At 37.2% G+C, this 16301-nt stretch overlaps 1 protein-coding gene across 1 annotated transcript; it reads right to left on the bottom strand.

The window, feature by feature from the left end:
- Window positions 1-9997: 9997 nt before the first annotated feature.
- On the bottom strand, window positions 9998-10941 carry LOC119254620 (olfactory receptor 52E4-like). Its single transcript, XM_037521720.1, is given in 2 exon segments — window positions 9998-10647; window positions 10650-10941. Coding segments are annotated over 2 exon segments (936 nt in total). The 5' UTR covers window positions 10936-10941.
- Window positions 10942-16301: the final 5360 nt, after the last annotated feature.

Raw genomic sequence — 16301 nt, forward strand, 5'->3', positions numbered from 1 at the left:
GATCCCCACTGACATTTCAGAAGACCTTGGAGGTTAAGACAAGAATAAATTTATCCACACAACATCAATACCAATGGGGAAGTAAATCATTTCCCAAAGAATCGTTGCAAAGTAATAAGAATTAGTTGTCTGGGTATTACTTTAAGTACTTTATAAATGTTAATTTTTACAATCTTACTAAAGATTCTGTAAGTATTTTTAAGTGCTTTGGGTAGATTCCTAGGAGCAGGGTGTTTGGATCATATGGTAGATCCATTTTTAGTGTTTCGAGGACTCTCCACATAGCTTCCTATAATGGCTGCCCGAGTTTACATTCCCTCCCAGCAGTGCAAAGTGTTCCCTTTTCTCGACATTCTTGCCACCTTTTGTTATTTACAGTTTTTTAAATATAGGCCATTCTCATTGGTGTGAGGTGGTAACTCATTATGGTTTTGATTTCCATTTCCCTGATGATTAGAAGCTGGGGAATATTTAGATGATGGGAAACTATTCAGTCATCAAAAAAGACAAACTCATGACATTTGTGGCAACATGGATAGAGCTGGAAAAAAGTATGCTAAGCAAAAAAAGTCAGAAGGAAAAAGATTAATATTGGATGGTTTCCCCTATATGTGCAATATAGTGAAACCAAACAAAAGGTCAAAAAAAAGGACAAAACTTGCATGTTGACCGCAGATCAGAGGCACACAGCAGGGAAAAGGGAGGGAGGGGAGTCAAAATAGGGAAGGGAGACACACAAGGGACTGCGGTGATGGTTTATGGATAATTTGGTGGTGTGAGAACTATGGGGAATACACCTGAGGGGAGAAACCAAATATTGTACAAAAATGAACAATAATGTAAGAAAAAAAATGAATAAATAAATTGAAAATTTCTGCAAATAGAATGGTAGTAAGATAACCCTGTTCCTTAATTACCTGGAACAATTCCCATGTATGGCCTGTTTCTTTTACTAATTTCCCTACATGGCTGATTAATGATAAGGTCATCTTCCTTATAAGAAATTATACCATTATTGCTCCAATTTTACAGATGAGGTAACAAAGGCAAAGGTAACTAATATCATTTTGTTAAGTCCTCAGTGGTAATATATGACGTCTGCATCTAGAGCTAAGCTTTTAGCCACTACCCTTTCTGCCTCTAAAAACAAAAGCACACACGCAGTCCCAACTGCCTAGAGCAAAAGCCTCAAGTCCCACACAGATGCTTGCCCAGCCCTTCCTCCATGACAGGGCATCATATGCAAGGGAGAAACCAGGTCTACAGCATCATCTAAAAATATCCCAAGAGTTTATTAGAGTTATGATTATGATTAGGTGCAAGGAGATATCACCTTGAAGAGGCCTAAAAAAGAATATATATGTTCATAGAAGATATAAAAAAACCTCCTAATGTCTTGGGCAACCTGTTGGGATGAGAACAAGAAATTTTAGGAGTCAGAAATTTAGGTCCAGGAAGTGATATTCCAGGAAGGAAGGACAGCAGCAACTGCTACCTTCATCAGACGCCACACGTATCCCCCAAACCGAGACTGGCAGTGCAACATAATCAGGCACAAACAAATTTAAGACAATTATGCTATAACTTTTACATGGCCTTCATGCTCAGGTTTATCTCAGAACACGGGTTAGTAATTGCGAGGAATAATGCTTGTATTTAATGCTATGAGGAAGCCCAATCTCAGTCAGTTTTTATCAACAGCAGTCCTGATGGGCCTTCCTAGAAAAATTTCCTCTCTTTGTTGAGAGAAAGAGACTGTTCCTCAAAGCTAAGAAGTATGCGTAAGTACTTAAAAAGAAGATTTGGAAGTCAAAAGAAGCAAATTTTCCCTTCAATTTTAAATAGTATGTCATCATTTCCATATAATCCACAGCAACATTTCCGATAGAAATATAATGCAAGTAACTATTTACAACAGGTAAGATATGGAAACAACCTAAATACCCCCAAATAGATGACTGGATCAAGAAGATGTGGTATGTATACATAATGGAATATTATATTACTCAGCAATCAAAAAAGATGAACTCATGCCATTTGCAGCATCGTGGGTGGAGCTGGAAGGGATCATGCTCATTGAAATAAGTCAGAAAGAAAAAGAAAAATATCAGATGGTTTCACTTATAGGCAGAATATAAGGGAACCAAATAAGGGATCAGGAAAAAAAATAATAAAACAAAACTAGCAGGCAACTATAAATCAGAGACATTTTGCAGGGAAGGGGAGGAAGGGGGATTAAAACGGGGTGGGAAGAGCATAAGAGACTATGGTGATAGTGCAGGGGTGAATTAGTGGTGGGAATTTTACGGGGACTGTACCTGAGAGGAGAAAGAAAACTATATAAAAATGAACAATGATGTAAAATATATGCATATGCATGTGTATAAAAATTATAACTTAGTCTATATGTAGGAACTCATTTCATTTCAGGGCCAGCTCAAAATTATATTTCTTAATTTTTTTCCAAGTTCCCTTAGAGATTCCTTAGTAAATTGATTTTTCAAGCTTCATAAAGAGAATATCACATTAAGGGCAGAGATAATCAAAACATCCTGAGCTTCCAACTTAGGTAACAGAGAATCATCTCCCAGAGACTAGGACCTTCCAACACTTTGACTCAGACTCAGACTACATTCACCACTTGTCCTCTCACTACCTTCAACCAATGAAATTATTTAGTTTTTATTTTTAATCAATGTCACTATTTAATAAAAATGAAGAAATGGCCAGATACCTTCAAATGTAGTCATATTACATATTCTCTGAAACACAATATACTTGGAGATTGGCTCTAGGTTTTGTTAACAAAAAGTGGTGAAGAAAGAGAGGTTCAAAAGGGGTGGTGTATGAGTTAGAAATAGCTATAGCTTTAGACATATATCCAGAGGAAATCTATTTATTGTTTGTCAGGTTATACACACTTACCTGTGGCCAGATTAAGTTACAGTTACCCTAAGAAATCTATTTCCATAAATTCATATACTTTGGTTGTTGTGCTTTTTATCTTGGATCAATGAAGCAACAATGAAGACTTGACTCTAGACACAGTGTGGAGCCTTCTGGAGAGCATGGTGGCTTGTGTAATGGGAAAACGACTGCGTTTCAGCCAGAGGAGCAGGAGAGAGCACTGAGCCAAGGCACAGTGAGGAAGGCAGACCAGAAGGGGTACTCCAGGCCACTGGGATACCTGATCCTGTCTCACCTGGTACTTCTAGGGCAATCTTCTCTAGCGGGGGCTGACTTGCAGATGATAATTGAAATTCTGGTTTCTAGTTGCCATACAATGAAAGTACAGATATAATTCAAGAAGCATCACCCTGAAAGTCTTGGTTTTTCTAGATGGGTCGCATGAAGTTTAAATTAACTAAACTTTGCCCCTCTGTGATGGCAGTGACGCAGCAGATGGGGGAAATGGAAAAATCTTAATCTGTAGCATCAGCCCTGACATAAGCCTACCACAGAAATTTCTTCTCCCTGTGTCTATTGGAATCCTGGAGTCCTACATGTTGCACCATTCTCATCTTTCTGATTTTCCTGACTCCAAACCAGGCCTCCAAGCATGCTCTTTATAACAACTCACTGCACCATCTGCCTGGCCCCTCAGAGACCCCAGAGGTTGTTTTCATGGCCCTAAGCTCCACCCTTTCCTTCCCTCCCTAAAGACCATAAAGCTCAGGCCTCATTGGCAGAGAAATGGATGTCACAGGACGTAGGGAGGAAGGAGGGGGAGAAATAGGAGAGAGAGAAGAAGACTTTCAATATAAGAATAGTGGTGGACAGGGAGAGTCAAGGAAAACCAACGCGACTTGGTGGGGGGAGGGAGTCTAATAAAAAAAAATCCATATATATTTCTCAACTTAGGACAGAGAGAAACTCATTAAATGTGTATGTAGCAAATTTCTGTTTGAATGATTTTTTTTTTAATATTATTCTTAAACTAGGATCATATCATTATGGCCACTATACAAAATTGAATCATGAAGCATAACAAGTTAAGGACATATTATTTCCCCTTATTATCCAAAGTAAAGAGGCTTAATTGTAAAGAAGGATGGACAGAGGAAATGTCATTATTATTTTTACATTTATCTCAAATGTCTTTATTTTCTCTTTATTTTATTTCTGCAGTGTTGACCATTGCAGTCAAACACAAATTGCTCAGTATTTCTAGGTATTCCCTACACGTGTGTTGTTGTCTGTTTTTAATCATTTGACCCTTTCCACATCAACATTCTTTTGCCAGTAGCATCATTTGCCAAATCACAGCTGTTCTACTAGAATTCAAACAGCACCTCCCTCAGAAGTCTCCTTCCATGATCCTCTCAACAGGAATTATAACACTTGCATGTTGAGCACTTACATGTCTTTCCATGATATTGTCAGAATAAGTGGATAGTATGTTTTATTCATCTTTTAAATTCTGTATGGGGCCTCCTGGTGGTCTAGGGGTTAAGTCTCAGCGCTACCACTGCTATGGCCTGAGTTCGATGCCAGCCAAGTTGCTAACCCACATGGCGCAGGAGACCTCTCCTGTCTGGCCTGCTATTCCCCTCAGCAGTGTATTTCAGTGGATCCACCTGCTCTCCCCACTCTGTCTCTGGTGAATCCTCTCACCCTTCCCTCCTGCAACTCTGGGCCTGAACCCAAGTTCTATTACACAAAAATAAATAAAATTTTTTAAATATTAAAAAAAATCTGTATGATTGCTTTTCAGTTCCTGATGCAGAGAAGTTTGAATTAAAAGGATGTTGAACAAGAGGAAGCATGTATAAGTGGTTCTCTTTTCTCTCCCTCCTTTTGAAAGCACTTGGGGACAATGATCAAATCACACAGTACTATGTGTTCTTTAGAACCTGACAAAGACCTTATTTTTATCACTCAGTTTCATGAGTCCTTTGGATAATTTCTTTGTATATTTATGAGTTCCTCGTATAGGAACCCCTTGTCAGATGGATGTTGGGCTAGTATCTCCTCTCATTTAGTAGGTTGTCTTTTCATTTTGATACAAGTTGATTTTTAGCTCCTAGAATAACTAAAGAAATTAGTTGTGTTATCCAGCTTCCATACTCCAGTGAGAATGACTTCTTATGTTATCAGTCTCACAACAGTTGTCCCTGGGCTCACCCTTATAAGAATAGTGGGGGACCTGATTTCCCTGAGTCCTCAAGCCCAGAGAGCTTTCTTAATTCTTTATACTCTACCTTGACCAAAAGTTTCTCTGAACAAAGGCAGGGAGTCCCTGAAGAATCCCAAGCATTGTTATCTCTTATCAGTTATAGTGTACTCAATTTAGATTTTGTAAGCTACACCTCCATATGAGAGAAGAAACAGCCAGACTAGAAATATATTTATTTCCTAAATGTTTAATGTTTTACAAGATGCACATATTTTCACAATACTTTTTCCTTCTTTGAGTTCACAGTGCCCAATGAATACCGTTTTATAACATGTTATTGGCAGGTCTATTGGAGCCCCATGAGCTCTCAGCATGGTTCTTGGGCATTCTCCACTCATAGCCAGAGCCTGCAATTAAATCTAGACCTTATGACTCCTGGATAACTTTCCTGACCCCTGCATTGCTTGGTTTTCACAAAGTCTCACATTATTTAGTCATAAACTTCAGGTCCTTACATGTGAATGAAAGAATCTTCGTGTGGGAGAATATTATTCCAGGCAATTGAAGGTCACAGCATTTTGCCAAACTTTTTGTACTTTTAGAAATTCTGCAGTATCTGTAGGGTTCAAGTAGGAGTAATTTTTTGTGTGCATGCTTTTCTTGTGCAAAGTAGAGAAACTTTTGGGGGAACATTATAGTTTGCATTAGAGATCTAGTGTGTTGACCTGAAATACCTGATGATAGATGATGTTATGCTGAAATTGGCAGCAAACTTGTTTTCTGTAGCAGTGGAATCTTTGTGTGCCTTGAAATTGAATCTGGGCTGCAGCTAGCCCAGAGCCATGCATACAATCTGACATAATGGAATCCCTGGGGTGCTTGGTTGTGTGTAAAGGAGAGTGGGCCACCATTAGGAATTTTGCTGCCACTGCATGTGTCCTGTGGGCAGGCTCTGGGCATATTGGAAGAGCCACAGTAATTGGGCTTCTTGGATCCAGAGTGTCACATCCAGGGCAGCGCCAGGGGCTTTTTCCGCTTGCATGCTCCTTTGAATACAGTGAGTTCTACTAGGGTAGAAAAAAAATAACCATCTGTAAGACATGACTTTATCACAGGTCCCAAGAACTGTTTGAGTGTTGTGGTATTGTCTCACTGGGGTTAGCATGAGCTCATTTTATATCTATTGTCTAAAAACAGCAGGCTGTAAGGTCCTTTCCAAAGACATGTTATGATCCTGTCGGATGAGTTAAGTACAGCAGTACTTGTTCATGCCAAGAGTTATATTTCTCCAGTCTGATCATATGCAAGTCAGTGTCAATAACTTTCACCACCAATGACACTTAATTAGATTCACAGTTCTTTTATTATTAAGATTTATAAAATTCAGTGCTTCTGCATTTTCAGGTGTACATGTGCTTTTTTGTTCAATGTGTTCACTGCTCCAGCATCCATACTGTCAGATAATCCTTTCCATTTTGCATTCTCATAGAATGGATAATTACTCAACTTGTGTTAGGAAAAATAAAACTATCAAATCTACTTTTCTTTCCCTCTGCAACTACTGAGCTAAGACTTCCAAAATCACTTATCTTAATTTTGTTACCTGATTGAATTGTTACATTATTTTTGTAATAAAAGATTAAACTCTTGCATAAAGATTCTAAAATCTTGTCGATTATTGCATGTTCTTATAACTGCTTCCGACGACTTAAGTTTTCCACTTTCTGAATTTAGGATCATCTGCAAAGCTACCACTATTACCACCTCTGCCTTTATAGAAGTTCCTGGTTATTAATATTCTAATTCATTGGACAAGTGTTTATAGGGTGCTTACTGTCTGTCAGGCAGTACCCTGAATGCAGGCATGCAGATGGGATTGAATCTCGTTTTCCAGCTTCTTAGAACAGCCTATGCTGTTCTCATAGGCTAAAATGATTGTCTATGTAGGTCATTGAGGGTGAAGGGATCAAGTGAAATTAAAACAGCAATGCGCAACAATAGATCTAAGCTGTTAATAAAATGGATATTATCTTTATTACTTATTTGAATAGATTTTTTTTTTTTTTGGTTTTGAAGTTGAATAGAAAAATTACAGTTACTTTTGTGTTCATTAGGTTGCTCCTGTACAAGGCACTATTAAATTTGTTCGACCTATGTATTTAGTTTGGCCACTAGGTGTCAGTAACGTTCAGATGACAAGTGGAAATTTCTTGTTTCAACCACTTACTAAGCTCTGGTATGAGTAAGCCAACACTAGTTGCTCAACTATTACAAACTAAATCAGTAACAGTTTGCTTCTTATCGGATCCTTAAATGTGTGCAAACGTCAAATAAACTACGTTTCTGAAACAAATAACAGAAGTTTTTTTAAAAGTTATCAGGCTAATAAACTACCTGTATTTTTTCAATGTTTTTTTTAATAAACTACCTGTATTTTTTCAATGTTTATTATTTATTGCAAATTTCCAAAATTAATATACATCTCTTCTTCCTTTTTTATTGAGGTATAATTGGCATATGACATTATATTAGTTTTGAGTGTGGAGCAAAATAATTAAATTTTTGTATATTTTGTGAAATGATCACAGTAAGTCTGATTAACATCTGTTCCTATACAAAGCAAAAATTGCTTTGTTATGATGAAAACTTTTAAGATCTACTCTCAGCAACTTTGAAATATGAAATAGAGTATTATTAGCTACAATTACCATGTTGTACATTGCATTCCCGTGAGTTATTTGTTTTATAACTGGAAGTTTGTACATTTTGACCCCTTCACCCGTTCTCCCACCACCCCATCCCCACCTCTGGAAGCCACCAATCTGCCCTCTGTATCTATAAACTCGGTTTTCATTTGTCTGTTTCTAAAGATTCTGCCTGTAAATGAGATCATGCAGTATTTATCTTTCTCTGCCTGACTTCTTTTATTCAGTATCATGTCCTTAAGGATTATTCTTGTTGCCAGCAGCAGAATTTCATTCTATTTTGTGGAAGAATAATATTCATTGTATTACTAAATATTGTTACAATAGATTGTAAAGGATAAACATTAGTGTTTTTTTCTTGGTGGTTTATAATTTTCCCTATAATTCTGGTTACACATTTTCATATCGAATTTTGACTCAAGAGAACAGGTTATCAGATCAGTTGAAGGCAAATTAGGACAAAGAATTGAAGTACCTGGTGGCATTGCAAAACAATAGTCTCAAAGCCTTTGAAATAGACACAGCCATATTCTCACAGGTAAAACGGATTCTGTGGAGGAGATGGGATGGTCACTGAGGGGTTGGGGGAGAAGTAAGGTAAATAATGTATACTGTCTCCAATAGGCAGTGGGTACAGACAGGAGGCAGAACAAGAGTCTGATCACAGATGAGTGAGAGCCAGTGTTAGCCTCTGACACAACTCAAACCACGATTCAATAGTTGACTTTTGGAAGACCAGACTTCTGAACTCATCCTATGTCTGACAAGAGCGTGATTCATATTCAGTCATCATAGCAACATTTTTTTTTGGAAACTCCATCTCCATCTTACATGATTTCATTCAATAGTGACTACACTGTGCATAAAGCTTTATCTGCTTGCCAAGATACTCTTCTGAAACTGGGGCACAGGACACGAGATCACAGGATAATCCCATAGACATAGGTCAAAGAGCTCCTGAGGACAAATGGCTGACTCCATAAACTGGTGAGGATTGAGAGCCACAGAGCTCTCTGCAGAGGAGAATGGGGGTGTTGGGTCCATGTGTGTTTAGTCCAGACTAAACACCCCACCCAATGGTCACCCCACCCAATGGCATTGTGAATCCCCTGCAGTTCCCAAGCACCAGAAGTGGGCGTAGAAAATTTTGAGGAAACTACTCCAGAGCAAAAGGGTTCCTGAGAAGGGAGCCTGGGGCAGGGATTCCGCTTAGCCAGCTCTGAGTGTGAATTATTTAGTTTGATTGTGAGTTATTTCAAGGCCAGCATTACTATGCACTTCAATACATGTTGTATGCACTATTGTGCTTATATTGACTTTCCTCAATCCCATATGTAGGTTTAATAAGAAAATTGCTTCATGCCATAGACTCCTTCACATAATTTACATCAGAAAAAACTTTGTCTGCAGCAAAGGAATTTGTCAGCAGACCCCAACTAGAATAAGAATCAGAACACACATACGCATATGTAAAATGATTTTGCTTCATGTTATAAAAGTGTAATGTATCCTTAATGTCCACGCTGTAATAACTCATACTTTTCAATTCACAAAAACTTAGTTTATTGGAGAAATGTAAAGGGGGAGCAGAAAATGAGGAAGAACAGGAGGATGAGGAGGAGGAATAAGAAAGGAGAAAGAAAAGCAACTGAGTGATAGTGAGAACAAGACTGAGTAAGTGTTAAAGTAAAAATGAGTTACTATTCTAGAGAAGGAAGCAAACATTTGGGGAATTCTATAAAGACTATAAATGTAAGGAGCAAAATAGGTTCTAATTCAAATTACCACTAGACAGTGGTTTAAACTTTATTTTCTTTCATTATAAATTGAGGTCATTATATACGTGTTACATCAGATTCCAAACTTACCTAAAGAGAAGATACAGAAGAAATGGGAAAAGTTTTCACCTTTTCCCACCACTCATTCTAGTCCAAAACCATCGCTGTCTCCAGGAAAATTTTCTTTTCCAATTAATTCTTCCCCTTTCTCCAGTCACAAGGGATGGGTGAGCAGAACGTGCTGCAAAGTCAGCTTTGCTTTACCCATGAGTCTTAAAACACTTCCAATAAAAATGAAAAATCTGGCTACTACTCTATCTAATCGATGCTTTAAAGAGAGCTCATACTATTAAAATTTGGGTAGCATATGGATATATTTTCCCAAATGTTACACAAAACTATTCTTTCTTTACAAATATTTTTACAACCCGCTCGCGGATCTGCTTGGTCCTGACTCCATAGATGACCGGGTTCAGGGCGGGTGGGACAACCACGTACAGATTTGCCAAGAGAATGTGGATGTACCGGGGGATGTTCCGACCAAAGCGATGCGTCATGAAGGAAAAAAACGCTGGCGTGTAAAAGCACAGCATGACACAGACGTGAGAACCGCAGGTATTAAGCGCCTTTAGGCGAGCCTCCTGGGAGGGGAGACAGAAAACAGCTTGAAGGATAAGCACGTAGGAACAGGCGATCAGAATCACATCCACAACAATATTAGAAATCACCATGAGCCCATAGATAATGTTGACCTTGATGGGCGCGCACGCCAACCGTGCAATGCCCATGTGCTCACAGTACGTGTGAGGGATGACATGATGCCCGCAGAAGGGCAGCCTCAGGATGAGAAACACAAATGGAGTCACGAGAATTAAATTTCTTCCAACAACAACAGAGACTAAGATGCTGATGGTTTTATTGGTGAGGATCATGGTGTACTGGAGAGGTTTGCAGATGGCAACAAAACGGTCATAAGCCATGGCCACCAGCAGAACAGTCTCCATGCCGGTGAACATGTGGATAAAGAACATCTGAACAAGGCACCCCCAAAGCTGATCTCTCGGAGGTTGAACCAGAAGATCCCCAGCATTTTAGGGATGGTGGAGGTGGACAGACCCAGGTCAATCATAGACAACAGGGCCAGGAAGTAGAACATGGGCTGGTGGAGACTGTGTTCAGTCTTGATTACAAAGAGGATGGTGATGTTCCCCACAAGGGCAATCAGGTACACAACACAGAATGGGAAAGCAATCCAGACATGCACATTTTCCAGCCCTGGTATCCCTAGCAGGAGAAAGAAGGGAGGGTGGAACTGGGTGTCATTGGCAGAAGGCATTCTCCTAGCCAAGTGCCACTGAATTTCTGTTAAGGAGGCAATCTCACTTTTTTAAGAATTTTTGCTCATCAATATCCTGGAAAGATGAAAAGACCTCTAATTAGAATGCTGGAGGTAATGACAAAAGTAGTTAACTCACAAATACTGGAGGTTCTTTTATTTCTAGAGAATGAGCAACTCTCAGCACATTTTACTGTTCCTCAAGATTCATCATAGGCAATATTGTACACAGCTTCATAATTTTCTAACATGATTTCTTTGAAGTAACTGACAATAGTTCACCAAGTAGTATAAACATGCATAATGTTATTGTTCCTTTCCATTCCTTTTCTTAGTAGTTTCTTGGTTACTTTTGGGAAGTTACTATACCCAGTGGTTCTCTAATTGGGGTTGGGTATTAAAAAATTTTAAGTCAAGTGAAACTGATTTTTTTTTTACCCTAAAGATATATCTATTTGTGCATACAAGAACCGGGGTACAGGCCAGATGCGTGGGAGGGTGAGAGGATTCACCAGAGATGGAGTGGGGAACAGAACAGGCAGACTGACAAATACACTGCTGAGGGGAGCAGCGGGCGAGACAGGAGAGGTCTGCTGTGCCATGCGGGTAGCTCCCTGGCCGGCAGGGGATCAAACTCGTGCTGCAGAGGCTGCGGACAGCTTCATAGCACTGCGCTCAACCCACTGCGCCACCAAGGGGAGGCATCGATACTGATTTCTTACCATTGTTTATACTTTGACATGATACCAATACAAGGATTTTCCTTATTTATAAAGTTCATTCACATAACCTAAGAAAGCTTAATCAGATGGTCTCTCTTAGAATTTTCCTCATTCTATTTTTACTATGAGACCATTGATATTTTTGATACTTTCTAAGTTTTTTTTATATTTTCTTTTGTTATAATTGAAGAATCAGTGCATTACAATTTGATGTAAGTTTCAGGTGCACATCACTGAGAATCAGCATTTGAAAGCCTACATTGAGACACAGCTACAGCCAATCTGCCCTTCGCTGTACCATTGTTGCCTTTGTCTCTATTTACTTATCTCTTTCTTCCCTTCTCTTCTACAATCACTGGTTTTATAGTCCAAGTTATTTTTATCTTGTTTAGTTCATACATGTATTTGTTTCTCTATTTGCCACATATGAATAAAATCATACAGTGTTTGTCTCTTTCTTTTTAGCTTACTTCATTAATCTTATGGAAGATTAGTGCTTTCTAATCTTATGGAATGGCCTTGGTTTGCAGTCCTATATATCCAGACTACTATTTATCTTATGTTCCTTTGATCCTATTCCAATTAATTTTCTCTTGCTTACCAGCCAAATCATGTTTATTTTCCTTATAACCTGTAACACTGATAATTAACTTGCCAAATTTCTTTTTCTTAGCATGTTGTATCTCTTGAACAATGTAAAACTCTGCCGTAACTAGCCTGATTTTATTCATGATTTGCATATTATTTAAGAGCATAAATGCTACTACTGTGAGCAAGGAACAGGGGATAATCAATTTAAGATTTCTTTTTTTTAATTGTCATAAATTGCTTCTTTTTTTTTAATCTAAGATTTCTAATAGCACTATTAAAGGATATATGGTCCCCAGTTGTTCAGAATCTAACTGTTCAATAGAATCAGAATCAGAGTTTGTATATGTTTCTCTGTGTGTGTGCAGGTGAGAGAGAGAGAGAGAGAGAGAGAGAGATTCTGCATATTACTCATTGACATATCACTGTTCTTACCTACAGATGTTTGTTCCAATATGTGTGCTTTAGTGTGTGTGTGTGTGTGAGAGAGAGAGAGAGAGAAAGAAATGGTGTTTGGAGCCACTCCTTAGTAAAATGGAGGAAAAGGTCTCATTTACCTTTTCTCCTCTCAGTAGCATCTCACCTCTCCTGTCCAAACATCTTGGTCTCTCTGATATTTCTTCTCCCAGTCCTCAATCACAGCATGACTTCAGTTCTTCAAAATGGTGATCAGAACCCCTTTTAGTCTCTGGGCTCCAAGCCTCTCCAGCTACTTGGAGAAAAACTTTATAGTGAGTGAGGGTGTTTTTAAGTCTAGTCATGTCCCGGAATCCCCAAGCTCGGTCTTCAGAGTCCTCTGGGCATAGATATGGGCTTGTGGATCATTAAGTCCATCTAATTTTTTGTTCCAGAAAACATCACTTCATGCAGAGAAAAAAAATCACTAAACCAGATATAGTTCCTTAGCTCAGGGGAGGGCGTGAGCTGATAAGAACAGAAATACCCTGAAGGGGGAGGAATCTTTATGGGGGATGATATTGATTCTGACTCTTTCAGAAGCTACAGAAGCAATAAGTTAACACCATTAAAGCTTCAAAATGTGACTGCTTAGGAAATTACTTAGCAACTTTTCTGCTTTTTTAAATATAAGTCTGGGAATCCTGATTACAGTTGCAACTTCAAAAAAAATATTTAAATAAACACATTAGACTCTGGAAGCAACTCAGGTTTTTATCTGTAATAATGGTATCAACTTTCTTCCAGCCCAGCAAGACTCCTTCCCCATCTATAACTAATTATAAACAGAATGAGAAAAAATAACCAGATAGAATATTGGATGTAGATTTTTCTTATAGTTTGCCATCCTGGAAGCTGATGCATAGCACCTATCAGCTGTCATAGGTTAAGGTTTTCCTGAGTATATAGTATACAAACATTTTTTATTTTTGGACTTTGAGGTTCAGACATCTTGAGTTGCGAAGAAGGTAATGTGTATGATCCAAAATAGACCTTGCTAGATAAATATGTCCTCATTTCCATTGCTCTCTTTTTGATGAATGAGAAACGTACTCCTTAGTCCCTGGTCAGTCCCTCAGGGTGTCCATTCTTGTCACTGTACAAACATTCATCTTCCATTCCTCTTTTGCACACTACAACTTCCTATGATAAAGTATAAACATTGCTGTCTAAATCCTTCTATCAATCCCCATTCAAACTTTAATTCTATTTCCTGACTCTCCCAAACATTATGCCACCTTCAGTGATCAAAATTCCTACTTAAGAAATTGCTGCTGCTCAATTCCACTTTCCTTCCAGTCTCCCTCAATTACCATGTCCTCTCAATGGACACAACACAAACATCCAGATATGATCTTTATGTCGCCTGGATTGTCTTATTGGTGTATAACACTGTTAACACACCTCCCCAACCCTTTTTACTTTGGTTTAGTGTTTCTTATCTTTATCAGTTATTTTTAATTTTATGTTGTGATGAAATACAGTTAACACAAAATGTACTCTTTTAAGCAGTTTTTAGTTTGGTGCTATAAAATAAGTGCACATTGTTTTGCAACCATAACCACCATCCATCTCCAGAAATTTTTCATTTTGTAAAAACTGAAACTGTACCCATTAAACATTAATTTACTTTATGTTTTTTTTTTTTAAGTCTCTATTTCATATATTCCTGCTGTGATCTTTGTTACTTTCTTCCTCCTGATAATTTTAGGCTTTTTTTTTCTTTTTCTAGTTCCTCAAGGTGTAAAGTTAGGTTGTTTGGGGTCTTTCTTTTTTCTTCTTTTTCTTTTTTTTTTGTGGGAACCTCGTTGGTGGCAGGGAATCAAACTGGTGCTGCAGAGGCTACGGACAGCCTCGCAACCCAGCGCTCAACCGCTGCACCACCAGGGGAGGCCCTCTTTTTCTTCTTGATGTAGGCATTTATTGGTAAATTTCATAGACCTTCCTCTGCTGGTTTCCATTTGTTTTGATATTTTTTCCATTTTCTTTGTCTTTATATATATTTTTTATTTTGATTTCTTCTTCTACCCATTGGTTGGAGGAGTGGGTAATTTAATTTCCTTATATTTTACAGTTTTTCTCCTGTTATTGTTATTTAGTTTCATACCACTGTGATCAGAAAATATGCTGAATGTGATTCCAATCTTTTAAAATTTGTGGATCTAGTTTTTGATGGTCTATTTATTTATATTATTACATTTGCCTACTTTTTGTAGCAACAGTCTATGCCTTAATTTGTGTAGCTTTATTCTATATTTCTCATTACATCTGGTAATGTAAGTCCTCAGCAATGTTCATCCTTTTTGCTGTTTCAATGGTATCTGTAGATTTCTGTGGCTTTTTGAATTCATATGTAGTAGAATGGAATAGAATTATATGAGGATCAGGTTGATAGCATACACACAGAACTTTCTGAGAATTTGGTCGAGGTTGTTTCAAATCCATTGATAAATCTGATATTTTTATAATATTGACACAGTTCATGAACATGTTAAATCTTTCTACATTTATTTTATTTTCTTTAAAGATCTTAGTGATGTACTGTACTTTGTGCAGAGTTCTTGTATATTTTTACATTTTATTTTTAAATAACTGAATTTTTATGGTATTGCAAATTTAGTACTTTTAGACTTTTTTGTGATCTTTGCAGTTAGTACTGGTCTTTTATTTATTTATTTATTTATTTATTTATTTTTAATTAAGGTAATATTTTTGTTCTGTATTTGTTGCTGGTATGTGAAAATACAATGAACTACTTTGCATATTGATCTTCATATAGAAATTTCTTTGTTCTAATAATTTATGGAAAATTTGAAAAATACATACTGAATTACCTCTACAGTGAAAAATAACAGCATTAACCTACATTTCAAATTTTTATATCTTGTACTTTCAACATTATTTCCTTTTGTCTTTTTTATGGTGTTCAGCGCCAGTGGGAATAGAAGTGATTTGGGGACTATGGTTTGTCCTAAACTAAAAATATTAATACTAATTAAATGTGGTGACTCCTGCAGTTGTTTTAAGGACTCTGTATCACATCAATCAAGTTCTGTTTACTCCTTTTTTTTAATAGTTTGATATTGAATTTTATCAAATATTTTCTCTAAATATATTGAGATAACTCTGAAATTTTCCTTTATTATCTTATTTGCCAAATTGCTTTCAACGATTATGAATATTATCTAAACTTGCATTCCTGGAGTAAAACATTTTTTTATAAAATATTATTTAATATTACTAGATTCAACTTGCTAACATTTTTATCAGAATTTTTGTATCTATACTCTTCAAAGTGACTTTCTTGTAATTTTCCTCTCCTTTAACATGCATTTCAAGTTTTGATATAAGTGTTGTACAGTTCTCATGGTTGTATTCTAGAAGCTTTTGTAGGTTTGATTTTAAATTTCTTCCCTTAATTTGTTTGGCAGAATGAGAAAGTGACTGTACATTGTTATGTATTTTTCTTTAGAAAATTTTTAAAATATAGCCAATTTTTTAAAATACCACAATTACTATATGATTCACCTACTTTTTGTCTTTTTAGTGAGTCTTCTCTAGAAACTTTTTAATTTTATATTGAAATTATGTAAAATTATT

This window comes from Talpa occidentalis, unplaced genomic scaffold, assembly GCF_014898055.3.
Source record: "Talpa occidentalis isolate TD23 unplaced genomic scaffold, MPIMG_talOcc4v2.1 talOcc4.3, whole genome shotgun sequence".
Lineage (NCBI taxonomy): Eukaryota > Metazoa > Chordata > Mammalia > Eulipotyphla > Talpidae > Talpa > Talpa occidentalis.